At 36.6% G+C, this 26490-nt stretch overlaps 1 protein-coding gene across 2 annotated transcripts in view; it reads left to right on the top strand.

The window, feature by feature from the left end:
• LOC113092580 (runt-related transcription factor 2-like) overlaps nucleotides 1–26490 on the top strand; it is a 37343-nt gene extending 10853 nt beyond the window's left edge. Inside the window, exons 3-8 of one of the 2 annotated variants that reach the window (XM_026258210.1) lie at nucleotides 4050–4306; nucleotides 5609–5765; nucleotides 7663–7767; nucleotides 18459–18632; nucleotides 20058–20219; nucleotides 24975–26490. In XM_026258210.1, the coding sequence (XP_026113995.1) occupies nucleotides 4050–4306; nucleotides 5609–5765; nucleotides 7663–7767; nucleotides 18459–18632; nucleotides 20058–20219; nucleotides 24975–25462 (1343 nt within the window). In that variant the 3' untranslated portion in view covers nucleotides 25463–26490. Of the gene's footprint in view, nucleotides 1–4049; nucleotides 4307–5608; nucleotides 5766–7662; nucleotides 7768–18458; nucleotides 18633–20057; nucleotides 20248–24974 lie in introns of both variants that reach the window. The other variant, XM_026258211.1, reaches the window with a different exon arrangement.

Raw genomic sequence — 26490 nt, 5'->3', positions numbered from 1 at the left:
CCCCCCAAAACCAGCCCCCACTTCTCCATCATCACCACCACCACCACAGGCCGCCCACTCCACTTTCCATAACGAACACAGTGCACTTCCAAAAAACCATCGTGTTCCTGAAATCTGCAACCATAACACGGGCCCAGTTTGCTGTCTGGCAACCCAAAGTCCTGAAGGTCTTGTCTGCAGTGCTGATGTCACTAACCAGTCAATGACAAAACGGCAATTATGGGCTCAGATTAAATCTGGGGGTTAAAAGGATATTGAGAAGGTCTTCCTGGTGAGGTAAGGCTATGAATTTTGCATATGAATCATCACCATCCCGCTAGTGCACGTATGTTCTCCTCAAGCGTGCCAAGGATGGAAAGTAACTATTTAAAATTGGAAGCCTCCATAGCCCCATCAAATTGCTCCCCACATAAAGCCATAATTAAGTGTCTCAAAAAATGCACCACTGTGAAATGGAGCCCTGATCCAGGGACTTAAGTGGCTGTACTTTTCCTCTCAACAGTCGAAAGAATGCGGGACGAGAAAGAAGCAGAGAAAAACACTCATGTAGCACGTTACATAATCCCAGGGCTGTATGAATCTGAATTGGAGTCATTTGGATGTCATTAAAGCTCTCGAGCTCAGTGTCTCTTCATGTTTACATTACCAGCCAACAATGGTTTCTTTGTCCCATGTCATCACTTATAATTCACCATGGTGGGGGGGGGGGGGGGTTGTTTATTTTTGCACGACTACTTGTCTGGTTGTGTTGAAACTGGCCTTTTTTCAATACACTGACAGTTTTTGATTAGCTACCCGCGCTGGATTACGCTGTCAACCCCATTAAGAGCTCGGCATATCATGCCATCAGCAGATAAGGGTTCGGTTACATTCGGTTTATCACATCATCAGCGTTTGAGCTGGTTCGAATCCAGCATGAGTGTCTGGTGACAAACCGCTCAGAATAGTGAGCGGTAATCCCGGGTTCTTGCTCGGTGGACGGTTTCTAACCCCTCGTCTTTGTAGCACATCATAGCCAGCTGTGTGGGCTCCTCTGGGCTCATTAGGAGATCAAACACAATACCCGAAAAGAAGTGGGTAGAGCTCTCGAGGCACAGTGGGCCACTCGGATCACGTGTGTTTGCTGCTCCACGCTGATATTGCTGGCAGATGGCGGCCATACTGTACTGACAAAGTGGATTCAGATGTGACAAATGCTCTTTGATATCTAGTTGTGTATATGATTTAACACGCCTCCGTGTTTGGACATGTCGACAGTTGCTTTATTTCTCTTATTAAGTTTTATTTGCATCATCGATAGCCACGAATTTCGCGTGCATCTGATTGAGAGCATGCATCTGTGAGGAATTAACATAAATCATCTCTTTCTTGCATTAGGTATATTTTATTGGCCAAACACATCAGTGATTGAGCAAAAATCAGGAAAAACTGTTGGAATAGCACACATGGTGTTTTTAATACCATTGGAACTCAGATTTGTCTTTTTATGAATTGTAAATTGATCTTTAATAACCTCCAATCTTGAACACATTTTCAGTGCTCGGGGCAAATGGAGATTGAGTGTAATTCAGTCGCAACTTGTATACCTCAAACTATTTTTCACAATGTGCCAGATGCATGTCAGTGCTTCCTGAAGCTGTTTCTATCCCTCCCACGTACAAGATACTCAAAACGTACCCATGAGACCACCGCCACCCCCACTCATGCCACCCTGCAAGACTTTCATACAACATATGTGAGCGGTACTAAGCTACTTTACCGTTTTCCAGCTCAAGTTGCTTTTGATTGGCAAAAAATGTCAAATATCTAAAGGTGGCAGTGTTTCCTGGACACATTATGAAGTTCTTACCTTTCTTTATGATCTTTCACATTTCAGTCATATGTTTTTCCTTATTACTGAAATATTAGGATAAGTTAAAGCCAAAGTTGGTACCAAGCATTTGGAAAAATTTTGATTGACTGTTGTCACTGATTAAACAAGTTTGATTTCTCTTGCATGCTTCTGCCAAGAATAATTAGACGCTTTCTTTGTGTCCTATTTGGTTTACTGGCTGTGTCTGTCTTCCCATCAAAGTTATGGACCCATTATTCTGATATTGCTTTTAAATGTGTGAAACATATTGCAACGCATATGACTTGGGTCAGTTACTATCCGTGAGCCTGTTGAGTCAGAGGGAGAGATTGCCATCTACAGTATCACTGAGAGATGGAAAGTTAGCATTAGTATTTGACATGTGCACCGCCAGAATATTGAAGGTTGTGTATGGATACACTGTTCATGGAGTCAAAAGAAACATAGGTGTTAAAGTGGCAGCCTGTTTAGTCTGTGCTTCATGAGGTAGAGGTGTGTGTAGCAAATGTATATTGTGATTTTGAAAATATACTGACATTATGGCTCATTCAAATTATCCCAGCACTCTATGAGTCTATCATTCTCAGAGATATGAGCAGTTTTTAGTTAAACACTGAAGTTTCTATGAAAGCCTTTCTTTTTGGATAGGAGGGTATTATAAATGTTAAACATCTAATAATCATAGTATTTGTTGGACACAACAAATACTTTATTATTTTTATTATTATTATTATTATTATTATTAAGGTTTAGGTATCATTGGTATTATTGTATTTTTATTATTATTCTTGCTATTAAATGAATTGTTTCACTGTTCAATTATGGTTGAAAAATCTTATATTATTAATGGTACAACTTACCCCTTATAGTTTGACAAACATATAACCAGCTCTTGGGGCATGTTGTCACAAAAGGGCAACATGTCTTTCTTGGGCTATAATAGTGGACATATTCAATAGCTTTATGTTCTGTTTTATAATCACAATGTTAAGGTATGTGTCTGTACAGAAACTGGTGAAAAAAATATTCACTCTATAGATAAAAATTATTTAGTACTTTCCAAATTCAAAATATAATCTGCATTAAAAAATATATATATACATCAAATTAGTCTTTTTTTTTCTTTGGCCAGTATATGAAAACACACGCACAATTTGTGAAGTTCATGTTGTAATCACCATGTATGATTTAATTTCTGCGCATGCCATTTCTCCATTGTCACTGTGCATAGAAAAAGGTCCCTAATTGAATACTGTCCTTTCTGTGACCGATTTTAAGGAAACCATAAAAATGATTTTCTCTCAATGCAGTAATTTAATCTGTTTAGAACCACAAGAGGCAATTGATCCTTTTTTCATTCAGTTATTATAAGTGATAACAGCCGTGCAGTTTTAAACTTTCACAGGTTAAAGTGACTGAAGATATGAATGCTCACTGATCTGTAGCTGTAGAAAGACATTAGTTGAAATTGTATGATGTGATCAGGACATCACGTGCTCGAGTGGCATCAGTGTAATAATTGCATGATGCTGGAACTATATGAACCACAAAAAAGAGAAATCCCTGTCTTCAAAGAACAACCACATTGGAAGCAGCAAACATTTCGCCTCCTGAGATCTTTGCATCCTTTTAAGCCTAATTTGATCCTGCGCTCTCCAGGGAGCGCGATTACGAAAAACTTCACTGATCCTACACATCAAAGAAAAAATATCACCTTATATTTATTATTATCGATGCTAATGTAACTGTTATTGTTTATAACGGTTATTGTTTATATACAATGAAATCCGACCGACTGTAAGTCTTTATCCGGACTGGAAACGATTGCGTGCCAGCGCGCTCTAGTTCCGTTGGAAACACCGATGTCTTCTGAATATTTTTTAGACGGTTTGTCTAATCTGTTATGAAAAGAACTATAACGTCTTAAAATCCTTTCTGATAGCTGACCAAACCGTGCGAATTCTCCTTGTGGCTGTGAATTAAGCGCCTTTTAATACAGGAAACGTAGTTAATGACGAGTGCGCGCAAAGCGCCAATTGAAGTCTGCTTGAGTGTGTGTAACCCGCAGCACTTCCCAAACTCATCAGACTGCAGCGCTGAGCGCGCGGAGAGGGACTGACGGCGCTCAGTTTACGCAAACGGAGGACATACGTTCGGCTTTGGCTAATTTCGACTGTTGTGATGCGCATTCCCGTAGATCCCAGCGCCGGCCGGAGGTTCAGTCCGCCGGTGTCGGTGAAGATGAATGATGTGAACCCGAGCGCAGGACAGCAGCAGCAGCGGCAGCAGGACAGCGCGGTGGTGCCAAGACTCCGCGCGCAAGAGAACCGCTCCATGGCCGAGATCATCGCCGACCACCCCGCAGAACTGGTGCGGACCGACAGTCCAAACTTTCTCTGCTCGGTTTTGCCTTCTCATTGGAGGTGTAATAAAACGCTACCTGTTGCGTTTAAGGTAAGAGCTTGTTTTTCAATCGGCTTTAAATTTAATCTTTATGAATGTAGTCATTTATTAAGTGTAAGTGGAAATTGTTTTAGCCGATTGTTGTGTGTTAGTTTTTATGTCAACATAACTTTATCAAGTGAAAAATATGAAGCTTGTGGAGGTCAAACTTGTATGCCGTTTTAGCACACTGTTGATTGCAGCAATGACAAATACGAATAGAATTAATATTCTAATATTCTAAACATATTTAAACAGCATTCATGATAATATATAGCCTAACCTGGTAAAATATGAAAAGTGTTGCTTAAATTTAGTGAAGTGTGGTATATGCTAGGGATTGAGATTGTATATTTAGATTGTAATTATTATTATTTATAGTAACATTTCTATCAGCTTCAATTTACAAAAAGTACCTCTTATAATTTGATGAATTTCAGTCGGTTCTGCTGAATGTGTTTGTCTTGTACAATTTTTTCAATTTGTCACGGATAGTTAGTGTGTCAGTGGACTGAATCGTGCCATTGTACTATTTAAACTCTATTTATAAGAGTGTGTGAACAGATTGTGTTTTCGTAATAGCACTAGACTTAACTGGAAAAGGTTTAACTTAATAAGAAAGAATGAAATTGCTCTGGCATTATTCATTGTTTGATGTGTAATTCAGGCCTGGGGCGGAATCTTTGCTCTTGGCTTGTGTTTTTGGTCAGGCCTGTGCAGGTGTGGGTAGCTGTTAGGGTAATTTGCCAGATAAGTAGATAGATTAGTAATGATGAAATAGAGTTGCAAAATGATATGCAAATATATTGCCTTGGGAGCAATATGTATGTGACTAATATATCAACTGTAGTAATAAATCTGTACCCTAATTTTAAAAAATGTTTAATAACTATAATGATAGATAGACACACACACAGCATAGGCATACAAGAAAAGTCTAAATATAGATTTATTAAATAAATGAATTCATAATTTTCTAGGCCCTCTCACCAGAACCTTTTTTGATCCCTTCAACCGTGCCACTTTTGCATTAAAAATAATGTATCTGTTATATTTTTGTTTTAAATAATGATACTATATACTATTATTAGTATTAATATTAATATATAATATTAATTAATACCGTTAATAATTATAATTGCTCATTTTCTTTCCACATTAAGTCTGCATAAATATGCATTTATATGCAATTATTTGCATGAAATTTTGCTATTAAATAACTTACAGGAAGTGTCTGAAGTAGCTGCTGATCCGAATGTCTTGCATATGCACACATGCACAGTGTAAAACCTTGCATCATTGTTCTCTCCACAGGTGGTGGCCCTGGGAGAGGTTCCTGATGGGACGGTGGTCACAGTGATGGCTGGGAATGATGAGAATTATTCAGCTGAGCTCAGGAATGCTTCAGGTGTAATGAAGAACCAGGTGGCCCGCTTCAACGATTTGCGCTTTGTGGGCCGAAGCGGAAGAGGTCAGTCCACCTTTTGAGAAATATTTAGATAGATTCTGATCGTTGAACCTTTAAAACTCTTTATCATGCAGGTTACATTGGGAAATGTATTCATGTGCAGGAAATCAAGCATGAGCTTAACTTTCAGTCATTGCATGTTCGCACCTGATTGGCAAAACCAGTCAAAAAGTTTGGCCACACCTTTTTAATTGTTGATGCTTTCAGTTTAGAATACTAGCAGCTATCAAACCATTGAAATAACCAACAATGGAAGTATGGGAAAAAAAATGTATGTTAAACAAATCATCCTGGGGTGCTTTTTAACCAGTATTGAAGGAGTTCCCATGGATGCTAGACACTAGTTTATGCTTTATAATGCTAATATCCATTATATTAGCATTATATATGTGATAATATAATCTGTAATAGGGTAAGCCTGTGTAAATACACATAAACTGTTATGAAGTGTATCGTAAGTTGCACTAGCAGTTAAACATTCGGGCTTCCTTGAAATTGTTTTATATGATTTTAAAATACTTTCATGCTAATATATTATAAAATAATGTTGTAGGTAAATATGAATTGTTCATACATATCACCTCTCTGCTAGTAGCCCAATTCTGCATTTTAATACATGCATATTTTTTTGAATAGATAGATAATGTCTATCATTATCTATCTATTCAAAAAAATATGCATGTATTAAAATGCAGAATTGGGCTACTAGCATACACTTCATAACAGTTTATGTGTATTTACACAGGCTTACCCTATTACAGATTATATTATCACACCATGCGTCTTTCTATTAAGCTTAATCGTTTTGTGTTTATCTACACTTGCACAATGTCATGTGGAGAAATTCTCCAGGGAGATTTGGTAACAGAGGCACGCGGTCACACAGGGACACATGACATTCTTAGAATAATTGTAGTCAGTCTGTGTGCTGAGCTATCAGTTACGAGCCAACACCATTGTGAAACCACATCACCACATTGCCGGTAAGAATGCGCTCATTAAATTACAGGACTGTGTGCGTTCTGTGCTAAGGTTTCTCATACCATCGACGGTAACTTATCTGTCTGCATAAGAGTCTTTTGCGTGTTATATAATTTTACGTATTGTTCAGAGTATTATTCTTTTTCAACTTGAAGTGGTAAATTCTGTGCTTTTAGAATCAGTGCAAAAGTAATGATGCTTCCCGAACCCTCTCCTTGTCTGCAATTGGCCGGTAAAACAGATGGCCACACCTCCAAACTCACAACTATGGTTGAGCCAAATTGAGAGATATATATTCCTTACTGTATATATATACAGTATGTATATATATATATATATATATATATATATATATATATATATATATATATATATATATACATACCATTAAAAAAATGTGAATGGTTTTGTGTGTGTGTGTGTGTATATATATTTTAATAATTTTTACATTATGAGAGCCATTTGGTCGTATTCCAAGTCTTATAAAATCAGTGTCAACAGATCTGTGCTGCTGTGTGGTGCTGAGAGTCCACGCATCTTGCCAGCTGTTTCCCAGCGTTGCCAAAGTATTCCACCCACTACTTCCTGTCTCCAGCAAACCAGGGGCATTCATGAGTAGGAACCATTGGAGCGTCATGTTAATCCCTTGTTCCCCTGTTTTAAACCAACAGAGAGCACAAATTGTCTGGAAACAGTGTTTAGGGAAGTGAGCTGTCTAGATTGTAGCGGTGCACAATTTCCCAGCAGCCCACTGATCTCTGTTCTGAGAACATTAAAATTAAACAAAAAACTAGCACAAAAAGTATTCTGAAATCATTATCGCTAATATTAAAATCTTCAAATGTCCCCTGAATTACAAGCATGCTCAGTCTTGCTTTGACAGTGAGTAAAGCCCTTAAATGTTTCTGTGTTTGCACAGGGAAGAGCTTCACCCTGACGATTACAGTATTCACAAACCCACCGCAAGTGGCCACTTACCACAGAGCCATAAAGGTCACGGTGGACGGACCGCGGGAGCCCAGGAGTGAGTACACCTTACATTACTGCTGTGACTAACCACATCCATGAGGCCTGTCATCAGCTTCACCTCTCTGTTGGGCCGCAATCGTACCTCATTAAAGGCTTGCGGTCATTCGGTGCATGCGCTAGTGATTGATTTATTTATTTTTTGATTTCTGCCTCAATCTAAAGTCATAAAATCATTGCCCAAAGTAATTCTCTCTGGGTAGGCAGACTGATGACTTTCATTTTGCTTTGAACAAAGTTGAGGTTTCTGGATTGCTGTTACTGCATAGAAGTAAAATTAAATCAATCATTTTCATTGATTATGCTGAATTCTAATCATGTATACTGTATATATATATATATATATATATATATATATATATATATATATATATATATATATATATATATATATATATATATATAACTTCTGAGTGAAATGGGATATTCAGGGGAATATTAAAACCCTTTAACTGCCCCACCAAGAAAAAAGCATTTGAAAAAATTTTTGTTTGCATTTCTTATCTCCTTATGTCATTAGTTACCACACTCAATGTATTTTTTTTCAACACGTCCCATAATTTTTTAAATATCGGCCTCTACCAAATGGTTGATATGTCACTTTATGGCAAAAGTACCGGAATTCATACACATACTATGGAAATCAGAAAATATGAACTATAATGAATGATCAGAAAGTTATATTTCTCAGCAAATAGTACATTCTGACAGCAGAAAGGATTATCTGAAAACATTAGCTTAGCTTTTCTACGTTTACCATAAAGTGACAAATCAACCATTTGGTTGAGGAGGCAGTTAAAGGGTTAAAAGTTGTGAACTGACGAGAGAGGAAAACTTCATGTTACATATCGGTTCTCAATCCGAGTCTTTGCGCCCCACATCTCTGCATATTTTGCATGTCTCTCTCTTTGTTAACACACCTGATTCAGATAATCGCAAGAAGCTTACGCTCGAACAGAACAAACATCTGAAGCCATAAGAGACACATACAAAATGTTCAGAGCAGGGGGGCACGAGTGCTGGAATTGGAAACCGCTGATGTAATATTTGCTGTCTGATTCATGAACAAATCACTAGTTTCTTTTCTTTTTAATGAATCAGTTGGACCATTTGCTGAATGATTCCTGTTCAAACACTGGAGTCATTGGACCGAATCATTCAGACAACTCACTTCCTCACTGAACCGTCAGTCTGACTCGCTCACTGAAATGCAGGTTAAAATTTCCTGTGTAAAATGAGTCAAGAGCCATTATACTGTGATGCGAGTTTTATAAGGCAATAATAAAAGTTAACAATTTGTAACCGTAATCAATCTATTCTGACTTTGTTCAAGTGACATCTGTTATGTAGTTAGAGATACATAAACACAACAGTGGTTTGTTAAAAACAGACTTTTAAATTCTTTATGAATCAAAATAGACCATATTTTATTTAAACTTTTTATATTCTTATTAATATTTAAATATGTAATTAATATGTCAGTTATTATTATTACTAGAAGTAGTAGTAGTAGTAGTAGTACCAGTAGTAGTATTTAAATTGTAAAGAAAAAAAATGTGATTTTTAAAACGTTTAAAGTATTTAATTATTATTTATTTGACTATTATTGTGTGCACTGGAAGAGTTAATTTTGACTTCAGGTTGACTATAGAGAATTGACACGTTTCCAGGATGTTTCTGGAAGCCAGCAGGTCTGTCAGTGTTATCTTAACAAGCTGTCTGTCTGAGCGCTAGGTTAGTGTCTGTATAGAGGTTCTACCACAGTAACATTGTGCTTGCATCAGCTTGTTTTAATGGGACTTATAAAAGAGCAAAAAAAAAACTACTACATCTTGCAGTGCCAACTGGTCTGGCAAGCAGCTGTTTTACTTTATTATGAAAAAATATATACTTTCGTCTTGGCATAGAAATGAAGCCTATCACATCCCTAACAACATTTCTGCCTCTCTTTTTCTCTCTGGATTTCAGACTATTCTCAATGAACACATATGGTACTAGTATTTAGAGGCACTTAGACACAACGGCTGTATATGGTCTTGATTCTTCATTGTATTACAATGGCCTCTAGCAACTACAGGCCTTGTCTTTGATGTTGAAGACTTCCTCTATTCCTGCCTTATCTATAAGTGAAGTTTTGAAAGGCTTGCAGGTGTTATTGTGCGTATGAACAGATGAAAGGCTCAGAGTACCGAGGTCTTTTGTGGGCGGCTTTTTTGTACTGCTGATTTGATATTGTAAAGCTCCTGTCTCGGCTCTGTCTTAAATATTATTCTACTTTTACAATATCCTGTCAGATTGCAATTAAAGCTGCAGTCAGTAACTTTTGACGCTCCAGCAGTTAATAAACAGAACTGCTTGCGTCTTGCGGAAGAACATCGTAGCCGGAACTACTTCTCTCTGTTTATGTCTATGAAGAATTTACAAAGGTACTGGGTTACTCCGCCGCGGTACCCCCGAAGCAATCTAAAATAGTCCGAATATAAACACTTATTATAGGTGCACCCTAGTGATTCAGGACAAGCTAAAATCACGGTTTGGAAAATGGATTCATGGTGTACTCGCTTATTATATACATTTTTCTACATTTTGAACACAAACAAAGTTACGGACCGCAGCTCTGATTGGTTGATTCTTAACGGGAGCGATGTATTTCTGGAAATGGCAATAGGACCACTGGGAGGAGCCAGAGGAGCTTGATTTTTTCACAGATTATCTATCTCATATTCTACTGTCAGGACATAATGACAGGTTTAATAAATATGTAAAAAAAATATTTTTACAAAAGTTACCTACTGCAGCTTTAAGAACGCCACGTCCATGATACACCAAAAGAGAGTGCATTGCATTGTGGGATTCAGTATATGGTTGCATACTGAAATTGAATACTAACATACATACTGTTGTTACTAATGTTGCATTATATATGTACACTGTTACTACTATAGTTAATATTTTGATTTTTTCTATTTATTATTTCTAGTTATTTTGTTGTTGTTGTTTGTAATTTATATTATGTTAAGTATTTCTATATATTTCCTATTTATTTGTACTTTATTTATTTTAGAACTTGAATTGATGCCTTGGCAGCTAGTGTACATAAAATACGTTTTGTAGTTTTAGTTAGTCATGTACTGCGCACAATATGCCAATTTTCTTTATGTATGCCAGAGAAGAACTGCATTAATACCTACTATATTTACCATAATGCAAAGGCACTAAACTTGACCTTCCCTTTCTAGCCACAATTGTTAAAATAACAACATGCAACATGATGAGGTCATATGGCCAGCATAGTGACATCACATGAGAACTATGTTGCTGTGACATCTTTTACTGTCTTGTACACCAAATATAATAGGTAGACTGTATGACTGTATGGATACAATTCAAATGTCAGCATCTTGAGGCAACTACAGGCTCTTTGCAGGTGTTTGGAAACTTAAAACTTAAAACGAGCCTCAAAGCATGGCTTCATTTAAGCAGGGACAAGGGAGAAATAAATGAAACCAGAAATAAATGAACAGAGTCCTGGTTAAACATCACCTGCGCGCTGAGCACGTGCACACGTCCATATGTTCACTGACACTGATCCTTACGGGACTAATTACACGTGCCCTCTTAATAATTTCAAATTTTTTCACCCTGATTTTATCGAAGAACGCCTCATTTATAATTCTGCCTCATTAAACCTCAGATTGGTGTTAATGAGCAGGTAATTAAGGAAGAGGCCCGTCTCGCATGTCTAGACAATGCCTACAGTGTGCTGTCAGCCAAACACCTGATGGAACATGTCTAATATTTTGAGAATCATAGAAATAACTGTAACATGTTTTTGTACATAAAATTATTAGTATTTCAGTCAAAATATCCTCATTAGGTCCAGTACGGGTGCCTGTAATGTTCACTTGGGTCGTGTTTTTCTTTGTCCATGACACACAGGCCTCATTCTGAGGGGGACATCCAGTACAGGAAGTGTATTAATGTGTTTGTGTATCTAATAGATTTTGATGGGTGCCATATGAACTGTGAATCAGTAGGGCCAGGAAAGAGCTAGACAACGAGAGCGTTGAGTATTTGACTGTGACAGACGTCTCTCAGCGAGTTTCTTCTTGATTGGCTCACACGTGAGGTGTTCTGGTAGCCAGAAGTGCACGCTTTAAATTGTTGTGCCCGTTAGAGCAGGATTCTGATTGGTTGTCATTGTTTTTAGCGTTCATCAGCTGGAAAATAACAATTTGTTTTGAAAGTGATTCCAACGATGTCATTTATCTATCTCTTTATTGTTATGGCTGTAATGTGGACTTGGCTATTCTTTAATATAAAGGATGATTTTTAGAACTATGTCTTTATCGTTATTTTTATAATTGACGTCCTTGGTGTGAACAGACTTTAACAGTGCAACCCTGCTCTCCTAACATTTGAATTGAGTTATGGAGAGGTTTTTTGCTATTTTAAAGATTATTGCTAGAAAGCGGTTGCTACTTGTTGCCACATGGCTGCTATTCTGTAAGCTGACAACAATCTGAATGAAGTTAACAATACTGTATAACACATAGTGTACACAAAGTACTGTACTGTTTCTAAGTTGCAAGGTGGATGTTTCAACCTATTCTTTTATTAATTTACCAGACACCTTTGTCTTTAATTTCTTCTCTTTTTTCCATTAAGGTAAAGTAAAAGTAAGATTTTTATATTGTTGAAAAAAGTCTCGAAAATACAATAAAAAAGTAATACTGTGAGATATTATAACAATTTAAAATAATTATTAAATAATAATAATTAGTTATTTTAATTTAAAAATGTAGTCCTGTGATGGCAAACTAAAATTTTTAGCAGCCATTACTCATTAAACAGTTTTTCTTATTATCAGTGTTTTCAAGATTAGAAAAGATGCATAGAAAATTATTTTAAAAAAGTATTATACCCTAAACTGTTAAACGGTAATGTACCGTTAAACAGTGTAGGGTAAGTAAAAAAATTTTGAATAACTATTTATACTATATATGAATAACTATACTATACAACTAAAATAGCATTTTATTGGTTACTTTAAACTGTGCCTTATTAATTTCAACAGTGCACTGTCAGTGGTATAGAAAGTGAAATAAATTACCTGTTGCTAAATAATATGCACGACATATTGCTAGTACCAGTTGTTTTTATTTTTTTTTAAGAAAATCAAAAATTATACTAACAAAAGATGTCTGCTTGTGGTTTGCTGCAGCCTTGATGAAGTGTGTGTGTGTCTAAGTCTTTGTATACACACCAACTCCTAAGAGCACTCATTAAGCGTCATTTGATCTAATAGCCGGGGTGGGGTTGGTTAAACTAACATACCTGCACGGGGTGCCCTGTGTAATTTTGGATTTAGTGTTAGACTGTCACTCTGCGTAGCACCTTTAGGAAGCGCTCTATGCATCTTCGCCTCTCCGCAGCTCAATCACAGCAGTCAAATGGCACGACTGTTAGAAGTCACAGAGACAACAAGTAAATCTGCTTAAAATCTCTTTACAAGAGGATTTGCTTGAAGCTAAAATCACAAAATTCTGACACGAGTCTCATTGTTTTGACAATCTCAGACATCAACAAATTGAAAGGGGATAATAATTTAGCCTTAGCAATAACAGCAGCTGATATTACAGTAAAAAAAGCAGTTCTGGTGCGTTGTGCGAACCTACTTTTAAAACAGACCACACAGGACTGATAGGCAATGCTGAAGCTTACAATGAATGAAGTTAAAAAGAAGTGGGTTTTGCTTAGCAGAGGTGTCACTTTAGCTCGAGTTAAGTTTACAATGGGAACTGCTCACATAAAACCAACCAAAACAAGAGAGTAGAAGGAGAGAAAACTAGAACCGCAGGCTCGATCCGTTCAAGCTGCGTGTGAAGGTGCCAACAGCCGGGGTCACAGGCTCAGGCTGTGTGTGTTTGCGTCTGGTTTGGACAGTCGCTGCGTACATCGGTGCATCGTAAGAAGTCGAGAAATACAGATGGCGCCCGGTTTCGAGTAACCCTGCTTTCATATCCGCATGGAGGTGATGAAGAAGTGTGCCTGCGGTTTGAAAAGGGCCGAGGGCCTTTTGCGTTGGTGTGTGTGTGTCTCTGTACCCCTTCTCTGCTTGGCTTGCCTCCTAAATGCTGAAATGTAAAGACCACACAGACACCTGGCAGTACTCCACAACAGCCTGGCTTTTTCCTCCTACTTTCCTTTTCTCCTCCCCACCGCTCTTTCTCTGATTTTCTTTTCCAGTTTATTCCGTTCTTCCGCTGACTTTCTCAGAAAGCCTGTTGATGACGGCCAGTGATGAATTTCCATAATTTCCGGGCTGCTCTATGTGCATTGACTATTCGTTGGGAAAGATCTGTAAGATGTCTCCAAACTATTCTCTGTCAGATGTTAAGATGGCATTCAGTAGATGTTTTTGTGACATTTACACTGACCTCACCCACAGGTAGTCATGTCATATACAGTACCAATGTTTGTTTGAGGTGAAACAGCACCACTGACCGAGACAGATAAGGAAGATATTTTGGGTTATTTTAGCCTTCTCTCAAATACTAATTCTCTTGAAATATTACAGTTGACATGAAAACACTTGTTATTGAGAAATCTGTTCTAAAATACAAAATTAGATTTAAAGCTTTAATGACTTTATTCCTATAATACTGCTTTTTATTTAATTTATTTTAATTTGTTTTAATCATATACCGTTCAAAGGTTTGGAATGATTAAGATTTCTTTATGTTTTTGAAAAGTATTTTATGTTCACCAAGGCTGCATTCATTTGACCAAAAACACAGTAAAGATAATAATATTCTGAAATGTTATAACAGGTAAAAATAACGGTTTTCTATTTTAATATATTTCAAATGTTTTCTAAAGGATCATGTGACTCTGAATATGGCTGCTGAAAATTCAGCTTTTCCACAGGAATAAAGTAGAAAAATAACATTTAAAATAGAAAACAGTTGTTTGAAATTACAAATTCTAAATGCAAACTAATTAAACTAATTTATTAAATGAAATATAATTATATATATTATTTTAATAAATTAAGAATAAATTATATTTATATTAAATAATACATTTATATAACCTAATTAAATATTGTATATGTATGTATTTGTGTGTGTGTGTGTGTGTGTACAGTCATGGCCAAAAATATCAGCACCCTTGGTATATGATCAAAGAAGGCTGTGTAAAATTCATCTGCATTATATATATATATATATATATATATATATATATATATATATATATATATATATATATATATATATACTATGACTTCAATTCATTATGTCCTGTCTATTGCTCATTACCATCATCCGAATTTGTTATCGAATAATTAGTGTTTGTATAGATTCACTTGTGCAAACAGCTTCTCATGCTGTTCATATAATGTTCCAAGAAACCTCAGATCATATATTTCACACTCAACCACACTGGTGTGATCATATACCGATTAACCCTATCAAAAAAGGAAGCCTGAAAACAGTAATTACTCCATTATAATTCTCTTGCTCTGTGATTCTCGACCTGAGATAAGATCTGTGTCAGCTAGAGACTGGGCCACATCCCACAGGGCTATTTAAACATCTGGAATGAATGTGTTAGCCCTTCCACTCCGTGATTGGACGTGGAAGTGCTAGCTATCGAAAATTGCACTCCACTGGTTGGGGGATGACAGGAATTTTTGGGACTTTCCCTCCAGCAGTGATATCATCTGGTTTCCTGGCTCTCTTAAATACCTTTGCTCATACAGATGATGTCCCTGTGCTCATTCCTTTACTGTCTGTCACTAAGATATTTTAGGACCCTTAAAGTCATGAAGCCTGCATTTCAGCAGGGGTAAGTTCTCAATTAAAAAAATGCAAAAAAGGGACATTTTTTTTGCATGGACATCTGTGGTTAACTCAAGGTAAAACAACAATAAAATCACAAAATGAACATAATCATTTACTATCTGTATATCTGTCTGTCTGTCTCTGTCTAATTGCCGTAGCTTTCCAACGCGCATAATTATTAATGTCTCAAACATGTTTGTGTTTCATTTTTTTTATTTGTTTTATTTTAGCCTTTTTCTGTTAGTGTTTTTCCCAGTTTTGACTGACAAATAGAGAGTAGACAGGAATCGTGGAGAAGAAGGGGAAGAAACAAAAGCAAGTAATGTTGCCAATCAGACACAAAACCACTAGACCACAGCTACAGCCAACAATTTTTTTTTTCTTTTTCTCAGAAGCATAAAACAAGATATATGTATATATCATTATTGTCACAGCTTTTGACATGCATGTGTGGGAGAGAGCATTATTTAGTTTTTAGCTATACTTGATCAGAGGTTCTTCAGCGGTCCAGTGACAGCTGCCCTGAGGCAACCTGTCGAGCTCAACAGAACCGCACAAAGGTGCTTGTGATCTTTCTAACACTAGTTCCTGGTTTTGTATTTTATCCACACCGTTGGGATTGAACCTTAAAACCTTAGCAGCCCAGATTGTTAACCACTTGGCTGCCCCCTCCCACAAGAGATACTTTGTGGGTGAGTAAATATAACCGGATACATTATCCAAACCGAGGTGGCTACATATTCCTCAGACAGAATCAAAAACAGGCCACTTAACGTTCCAGAACTCTTGCTGAAAATTCCCATTGTTTTGCAAATGTATCTCCGGTGTTCCTATTACCTGTATGTGGTCTTATTGTAACTTCTGCTGAAGCACATATTTGTCTGTTTGATTTCCCCAACATGATTTATGTTAGTAGTGCTGTCTGGATTCAGTTTGTCTAAAAAAAAATATAGTTTGGCTTTTTATTTGGCTTTGTGTGAAAAGGTATGGTTTTCTCAAGTGCTGCACTTCTTGGGAGGTTGAGTTATGCTGGTTTTTAGCTTTTACATATGTGTCACATTGCCTGCAAGTTCAGAGGCGGAGTGCAATGCAACGATGTCCCAAAATTACACTCAGAGTCAAGTTAATGTTTTTTCCATTAGCTGTAATGTTTTCGTTGTGATGAAATACTTTATTATTGTAATTTCTCATGCTTCTACAGAAGACATGCATGATATTAAGGATGAAGTGGAAATAATGAAAGAATGTTTTTAAACACCTTTCCTGACATAGGTTGGTAAAATACACTGCAATATATATATATATATATATATATATATATATATATATATATATATATATATATATAAAACAAGACAAAAATACTATAAATTGTTGGGGTGCTGAGATGAAAGATTGCTCCTCTAAATACAGTATATCAGCATCTATGAATTAATTATAGCTGTTTTTACATATTAAGAAAATTAAAAATGACACTTCACCCTTAAAAATACTGATTCATACAGTAGTTTATATTGTAGACATTCTAAAGTACTTTAGCGATTTGATTATGAAACTTTTCTGAGTGTTTGCAGCTTCTCTTTGTTCTTCTGGCACAGGCCGGTTAGTCAAAATATAGAGGTAACTTGTTCTGTCGGGGCCAACTGGAGCGCTGCCAACTCCAGCAGGAGTTTTTCTCTTTCTCCTGTTTGATATTTACTTTACGGCCTTCTCCAAAAAACTGCTGCAGTCTGAGGGAACCACTGGGTCGTTTTAATGTGGAAAAGGGGCTAGTTGTGTATTGGGCCGCATGCGCTGCTGTCTTATCCTTCTCTAATTTGCAGAGAATAGACTTGAGGCTTTCGACTCTTAAACGCTCTTCTTCTAGAATTCCAGAAAGTTGCTGGCCAGTGTCATCAAGCATTGTGCTCAGAGGAGGCATATGCAGTCTTGTATTATATGAGTTTCATCTTGTTTGGGAAGGTTGAGTGTGTTATTATATGCCAAGCATAGCACTTCATTCTCAAAGCCAAATCCCCGCCCTGATGGGACAGATTAATAGATATTTTAAGGATATGGAATATGGAATATTTAAAACTTTATAAAATTAAATTAGATTTAGTTTAGAGTCATGGTAGATTGTGGCTTGAAAGATTTCAATGCCATGGGCCATAATGAAAACTCTTATAAAGAGGGGAAATGGAACACCTGTCTCATGGTCAAACCTATGACATACAATACATATACATCATAGACTGGCTAACATTTTCACGCTAGGAGATACATTCTATTTCAAGACCCAATGAAAATGCTTAGAGTAAATTATATGGTGCTGAATTATATTATTTTATATATAAAAAATATATATGTGTATGTGTGTGTGCTTATAATTGCTTACTGTATAGTGAATTAGAAAACAAATTAGATTTCATGTCATTTCTTTACTTGATAAACTGTTGATTGATTAATAATAATAATAATAATAATAATATCTGAACGTCACATCATTCGTTTAATAACTTAAATATTTGGACATTTAATGCTTACATAATAACATTAAAATCATTGTTGTGAGTACATTTAGAGTGCAAATGCATTAATTAATTTCAAAAAAATGACCTCAGTCCAGTATTTGCTTTTCCAGAGTTTGTGAGTCTTTTTGAATGATTCAAAAGAACTGGCTCATAAGAATCATTTGTTCGTGAATCAGACTGCATGTTGCTTGTATTTATTTGCAGCCAAATTCATCAAATTGCTCTGATAAGTGACATATTTGTCATATTGTGGTGTACTTGTACATTCTTTAATTTTAGATTATTATTATTTAAATTTTTTTTTATTAAAGGCAGTATGTTGTTTGCAGGGCACAGGCCGAAGCTGGATGACTCACCGAAGGCCGGACTCTTCTCTGACCGCCTCAGTGAACTGGAGCGTATCCGGCAGACCACCATGCGGGTTACCATGCCAACACAAACGCCACGGCCCTCGCTTAGCAACCCCAACTCCTTCACACCTCAGGGGCAGACGCAGATAACAGGTATGACATTTCTATTCTATTCTAGTCTATTCTATTCTGAGAGGTGCTTCCTGATGATTATAAAGATAGATAGATAGATAGATAGATAGATAGATAGATAGACTATACAATTTTAAAAGGTTTAAAAAGTTACTTGTAGTTCATAAAATACGCAGGCATTGTTCATTTACAAATGTTTTATTGATATCATCTGCAAGTAAACCTACATGAATGAAGTAAATGATACTTACAGTCGCCGCTAACCTGTCAGAATTATTGTTTCTTTTAGTAAAGTCTTCACTTACAGTGATTATATTTACTCATCCTCCCAAGCAGATCTGGTGTCTGTCACTGTTACAGTAATTTCTATTCGTCTAAGCACAAAGTAGTTTATCTAAGCTGAAATCGCACACTGCAACATGATGGACAAGTGGAAAGCGAGTGCGGACAGCCTACGGCAGTGCGTTGTGTCACTGTGAGAGAACAGGATATCACCTGTCCTTAATTACTGCTCTGAGAGCGCATGTCCTGTACTCGGGGTCCTGTTACTGTACCGGGTGCAAGCCAAGTGACTCAATCTGAGAATGAATGCACCGTATTTTGTTGACTCTGGCGATTATTTGCCTGCTTTAAAATTGATACTTGGCATGACAGAAAGCTTGAATTATAAGGAATGGAATATGTTATCTTAGACAAACATTTGAGAATGCCTTCACTTAAATGCTTTGCCCAAGGGATCACATTGTATTTTCTGACCACACAAAGGCTCTAGATGAGACAGACAAATATAAATAGAGCAGTTGAATTGTCCGTTTTAATTAAATTAATGACAAGATATACTGATTAAGTAACACATATTAAAGTGTATATACGTACTGTGTGTGTATGTGTGTGTGTGTGTGTAGGTGTGTGCTCTTGTTTTTGTAGGTATTACAAGGAGAGAGTGACTTATGAGGACTTAAACCATGTCCCCATTTTTCAAAACACTTATAAATCATACAGAATGAGTTTTTTTGAGAAAGTAAAAATGCACAAAGAGGGTTAGGGTTAGGTGTAGGGTTGGTGAAGGGCCATAGAATATACAGTTTGTACAGTATAAAAACCATTACACCTATGGGATGTCACCACTTTTCACAAAAACAAACGTGTGTGTGTGTGTGTGTGTGTGTGTGTGTGTGTGTATATATATATATACACTGAAACCTATAAATAAATAAATAACATATTGATTCTATTACATTTTTGTCCAAACATTGGAAGTTAATGAGACCCGAAAATTGTTTAGTTGACAACATTCTTGAAATTTCTAATTTTGTGTTCCACAGAAGAAAGAAAATCTTACAGGTTTGAAACAATATGTAAGTAAATGATGACAGGCGTTTTATTTTTGGGTGGACTATCCGTGTAACTCATTTTCTTTGACCTTCTCTCTATTTGTACCTTTAGATCCACGCCAGGCTCAATCTTCCCCACCTTGGTCATATGACCAGACGTACCCATCCTACCTGGGTCCCATGGCCTCCCCGTCCGTGCACTCCACCACCCCGCTCTCTTCCAGTCGGGCCACAGGGCTGCCGTCCATCAGCGATGTGCCCAGACGCCTCCCAGGTAACCTCCAGCCTCAGCCCTACAGCAGGTGCGCCCCCTACCCCTCGCGTCTGACACTGCAGTGGGCAGCAGGGTGGGCACGTGTTTTATGGTGATTTGCACTTTAACTGTAGAAGGATGGGGATTTGTGTGAATGATGCAACTGTGTTTATACAGCTTTTGAAAGATATTTGAAAACTAAGGTGAATTTACAAGTTTAAATGTTTTAAGTTATGAGATTAAAGCCTATTAATTTTTTTTAGAATTAAATCTTAAATCTCTCTTTTTTTTTAAATTTCTCCGAAATTTACCACATTTAAAAAGAAAAATGTCACTGAATTTGGTGAATCAGCTGAATTTGAATCAAATTTGCATAACAAAATAAGTATGTATGTGCTTAAAAGAATCACAATAACTTAATTTAAATATTCCTGGTGCAGCAATATTTCATGTATGTGCCACCAAGCAGAACTCCAAAAATAATAACTGTTTTCAGACAGGTTTCAGGGAAAATGCAAAAATTTTACAGCATTTAAAAAAAATATACACTTTGATTAACTTTTTTTTTTAACCGCTGCTCTGCCATAACAGAAGACCTGAAAGAGAAAACTAACAATACATGTTAACAGATTATGCTCATTTCTACTATAGCAGCAAACACTTGTATTCAGTGTTATTTTATTTTTTTTATATTTATATGCTATTATGGTTTTAAAATTTAATTGTTTTTTAATTAGCTTTAGAGAGGTTTTTACACTGAAATGTGAACAAAAGTGTTGTAAATTTTGTGAATTTACTCTTAAATGTGTTAGATGACAGTTTAATCAGATTCATGAAAATCAGTAACGATGAAGAAAAAGTGTGGGGCTTCATTTTGGGAGGGCTATTTTCTGAAATTGTAATTTTTCTGTAATGCTCTGTCAGTCATATTAAACAAATCATAGCATTAAATTTCAGTGTCATAATTCGTTAGAAACACAGTCTCAGATTTGCTTGATTTTTATTAGCTAATGTCGCTGTAGATATGTAAACGGAGAAGCTTTTTAAAATTGGACTGCTCCATGAGCGTATTTTTAAAACTTGTGGGGAAGGAAAAAATGGTTTCCTTTGCTCCTCTTTCCATGGCTTTGATCCTGCGTGGTATATAGTTAATAACAGACCAAGACATAATAACAGGCCGGTGGCTGGCAAATAAAGTAGCTTTATAGCGTTACGCTTCCCAGAGAACCTTTGGGGAATGGAAGGCCACTTGGTGCCCGACTTGCACCCCATAAGCTAATTTGTCCTTGTGTGCCCTGCAACACACCCAGAAACGCACCCTTTAAAGAATAAATGTAGATAGACAAGTTTCCATTTCCAAACACCTGTTTGACTCAGTGCCAGGTAAGTGTGTTCATGCCATACTACACCCTTATTCATTCCTGAGAACCTGGAGAGGCTTAAAGTGATTAAACAAGAATCTCCCTCGCCTGAGCGCTGGCTGCCAGCTTCTAGACGCCTGCCACCCGCCTGTCATTTATAATTAATTTAGGCATATCATCCTTTCATTTGATCTCGGCACATGAGATATGGTTAATAATAGGTTTGATGTGAGATAAGGACATGGCTCTTTGATGTGTCCTGCAACTTAACTGTAAGAGGAACAGTACAAATATGCATTATTGTTTTCCATTGCAGATATAAAAACTTTTCAGGACAATTCATCTTTGCACTATGTCTAGTGTTTTGTGATATACTTCCGAACTCAAGGGGGCAATAGTTATGTTTTTGCTTGGGTTGTTATTCTTTAGATTTTTGGCTACAATTTTTGAAATTGAAGAATGTAATATATATATATATATATATATATATATATATATATATATATATATATATATATTACATTCTTTACTTTTAATATTGTAGCTTTTATTTATTTATTTTGCCACCAAGCAGAATTTCAGATTTCTGAAAAACTGCTGTTGATCTTAATGGAAGTCTGTCTACCAATGTCTTATTGTTTCCACATATTAAATTGGGATACATGTATTTTAGCATAAAAAAATACTATGCCCTTCACCTTTAACAGACCTCTTTTTTTTCAAACTGCTGCTCTGCCATGACAATAGTAGAACTGAAAGAGAAAACTATCTGTAAATGCTAACAGATAATGCTAAATTATCTATAGTAGCACTTATAACACATTTGTGTCATTTAGTACTATTTATTTGCTGACATAGTTTTTTTTTCATATTTTGAATTAGCTATTATTTTTATATTTTCATTATTTTATATTTTCATGATTTATTAGGTTTTTCTATATTTCTAAATTGTTTTCATTTGTTTTCATTTTAATTTTATTAACTTATAAGTTAGTTGTCAAGGCAGAATTTATGATTTTCGTATAATTCAAGGTTTTTATTTCAGTTTTTTATAGCTTTAGATTAAGCAACACTAGTTGCAATATGAATTATAGGTCTGATTCGTTTCTAAAAAAAAAATAAAAATCATTTGTGCAATGGAGCTTGAAATGTATGATTTTAAATAGTAGTCAGGTTTAGAAAGTTAGAGGCTTAGCTTTAGCACTGTAGCAAACAAAGAGTAAAAACTACTGCACTGTTGTATGGTAACATCATTCCTCATGTAGATATGGCTTAAACTTGTAAATAACCAATAATTGTTCAGTTCACATGAAAAAAATGTTCTTACCATAAAATTATAAGTTCTACAGGCATAGCATCTGTTCTCAAGACCAGCACCATCTCATCTATAGATGTTTGGTGACTAGCAGAGAATTTTTTTGCTTTTATCATTTGGCCTATTATTCAGAGCACAGGCTCTCTGTAATACCCTAGGGCCAGAAAACCATTATCGGCAGCCGCTTGAATCAAAGATTTTGAATATAAAAGAAAAAGGGGATGGGTATTGAGGGGAAAAGGAGACATGAGCGTTAGTGACAAGCTATGCCTCTGCAAATCGCCCACGTTTAACCATGCCACCCAGTTGGCCCACAGGCGCAGACATGGTGACAAGAAAGACGCCGTGTGATTTATGAAAACCATTCTGCTCCAGGGAGCCGAGGCTGTTTCTTTTTGTTCCTTCCTTGGCGCTAGCACTAGCTAAAGACCATTAGCGGTTTCTGATTTTTGAAAGGAAATAAAGAATATGTTAAGGACAAAAGGGCAGATGGACTGTTTTTGCCTGGGTTTATAATGCTGAAGATACCAGGAGCCCACAACAGTGCAGACGTCTGTCTCTCTTGCTGTGATGCTGCCTCGCACCCCTCTAAACGTTTCCAAATGTGTGACCGATTATGCATCCTAGTTGTGTTTTATGTGCGGCAGCCAATGCAGATGCACACACACACACACTTCACAGGCATATACATACCCCAGAGACAAATGAACTGAGACATATAACCGCACACATGAATACACATACACATGAACTTGTCTGTGACAAAGAGGAATAACCACAATGAAGTGAAGCCAGCTAATCGATTAACTGTTCTCCTCTGCATGTATCTAATTTAAAGTTAATGGTTGTTTTTTAATAGCTACATTCTGTCATTTAAATTTGGTTTTTAGATTAACCTTTTTTTTTAACTAGTTTAAAATGCACAGGATTATTATATTTAATATATTTTTTAACATATTTTAAAAGATATTAATAAATGTATTCAGCAAGGATGCATTAAAGAATTAACATTTATGTTACAAAATATTTGTGTTTGAAGTAAGTGTTATTTGGAACTTTTCATTTATCATAGAATCCTGAAAAAGGTATCGTGGTTGCCACACAAATTATAAAACATCTGTTTTTCACATTTAACAATGTATAAAAAAAAGTTTCTTAAAGCTGCGGTAGGTAACTTTTGACGCTCTAGCGGTTAATAAACAGAATTGCTTGCGTCTTGCGGAAGAACATCGTAGCCGGAACTACTTCTCTCTGTTTATGTCTATGAAGAATCACAAAGGTACTGGGTTACTCCGCCGCGGTACCCCCGAAGCAATCTAAAATAGTCTGAACATAAACACTTATTATAGGTGCACCCTAGTGATTCAGGACAAGCCAAAATCACGGTTTGGAAAATGGATTCATGGTGTTTTCGCTTATTATATACATTTGTCTACATTTTGAACACAAACAAAGTTACGGACCGCAGCTCTGATTGGTTGTTTCTTACCGGGAGCGGATGACTTTCTGCAAATGGCAATAGGACCACTGGGAGGAGCCAGAGGAGCTTGATTTTTTCACAGATTATCTGTCTCATATTCTACTGTCAGGACATAATGACAGGTTTAACAAATATGTAAAAAATATATTTTTACAAAAGTTACCTACTGCAGCTTTAAGCAGAAAATCTGCATACAAAAATGATTTCTGAACGAACGTGACACTGAAGACTGGAGTAAATTCAACTGTCATCACAGGAATAAATTACATTTTAAAATATATTCCAATAGCAAACAGTTAATTCGAGTTTTAGTTTCTTCAAAACTGGTCAAAACTCTTAAAAGTCAGTTACAAAAAGGTAGATTGGTCTAACTTAAATCTAAAAACTAAGACTGATTACCCCTTGGATAATTAGTATTTGGTCAAACTAGTTTTAACATAGTGGCTGCTTATGCAACTGGCTCTTGGTTAAACAGGGTTGTAGTTAAATCAAGTGGGGAAAAAATTCAATATAACTCAACTGTGTTCTCATGATTGTTCATCACTGTAATTTCTGTCTTCAATGGTATTTAAATCCTTCCATACTTCTATAAAAAGTAACCTCAACATTTGTTTCTGTAGGTTCGACAGATCTGAGTCCTTTTCCTGGCCAGTTTGAGCGTCAGTTCCCTGCTTTCTCCTCACTCACCGAGAGCCGGTTTTCCAGTCCCAGAATGCACTACCCGGCCACCTTCACGTACACGCCCACCCCCGTCACCACCGGAATGTCCCTCGGCAGCGCTCACTACCACACCTACCTTCCTCCGCCGTACCCCGGCTCCACCCAGAACCAAAGCGGACCCTTCCAGAGCAGCAGCACACCTTATCTCTACTACGGTGCCTCCTCGGGCTCCTACCAGTTCTCTATGGTTCCGGGAGGAGACCGATCGCCCACCCGGATGATGCCACCTTGTACTAGCGCGTCCACAGGAACCAGCCTGGTCAACCCAAACCTCCCGGTCCAGGCTGATGGAAGTGGGGGGGTGGAGGGAGACGGTAGTCATAGCAACTCCCCCACTCTGCTTCATCCTGCTGGTAGAATGGACGAAGGCGTGTGGAGGCCATATTGATCATTGATCAGTTACGTGAGCATAGAAACTCCAAACAAACGGCATGGTTTTAAAGCACAAACCTTACTAGGATGTTCATCCTGTCTCGCTGAGCTACTTTCCCTCACTAACATGAGTATTTATGAGCCTGTTAAAAGGGAAGTATTTTTTACATTGGACTTTGTTGTTGTTGTACATTATTCTGGACCTTTTGACCTCTGGGAATCATAGGCGGGATTATTTGGAATTGAAGGAACAGAGATGGATGGAGTATTTTATTAGCATTATGTTATTATTTACTTGTCTTGGCATGTTTTTTAATATATCGTTTAAAGCACTGAACAACACCTGTATGACTGTTTGTGATCAAATATCTCTTTTTGTGCTTTTTTTTTTTTAAGTTAAGCATTTAAGTTATACGTATTTGATAAAAGGATTTAAAGTAACTTATAAAAGCCATAGATTCGTTAATGTATTTGGAACTTGAGTCATATAGGGAATATTTTTGTAAAGCATCTATGTTCAAGTTTATGCAACTAATTTACGGTAATTTCTGTGCCTTAATTGATCACACAGAGTTGTATGCTGAAGTCTCTGTGTCTAAGTACACTACATTTGTAAGCAGTTAATATTGCTTGATACTAAATACTTTTTCACTGTTTTAAAGCTTTAAACCAAAGAAACAGCCACGGATGCTCAAAAGTGTTTGCCAATATGCTAGATCAAGCTTCCTTTGATGTGCATGTGCTGGGATAATTTATAATGTTGCTTAATCAAATGTGGCTGGGAAAGGTTTCCAGTGGGGGAATATTGAAGGTTCTGGATGTGTCGTACACGGATATTCTTTTCCGCATAACTGGAGCAATACATATCCTCAAAAAAGTGGTAATAAACTCAGTTATGGCACTATAATACCAGTTGCAACAATGCAGCTATAAATTATTTTAGTTTTCAACATATGAAATTGTTCTCAATATTTTCAGTTTTCAATGTTTATAATAATAATAATAATACATGTGTTTCGAGCAGCAAATCAGCATATTATATTT

Source organism: Carassius auratus, unplaced genomic scaffold, assembly GCF_003368295.1.
Source record: "Carassius auratus strain Wakin unplaced genomic scaffold, ASM336829v1 scaf_tig00214657, whole genome shotgun sequence".
Taxonomy (NCBI): domain Eukaryota; kingdom Metazoa; phylum Chordata; class Actinopteri; order Cypriniformes; family Cyprinidae; genus Carassius; species Carassius auratus.
This window is presented reverse-complemented; position numbering and strand designations above follow the sequence as displayed.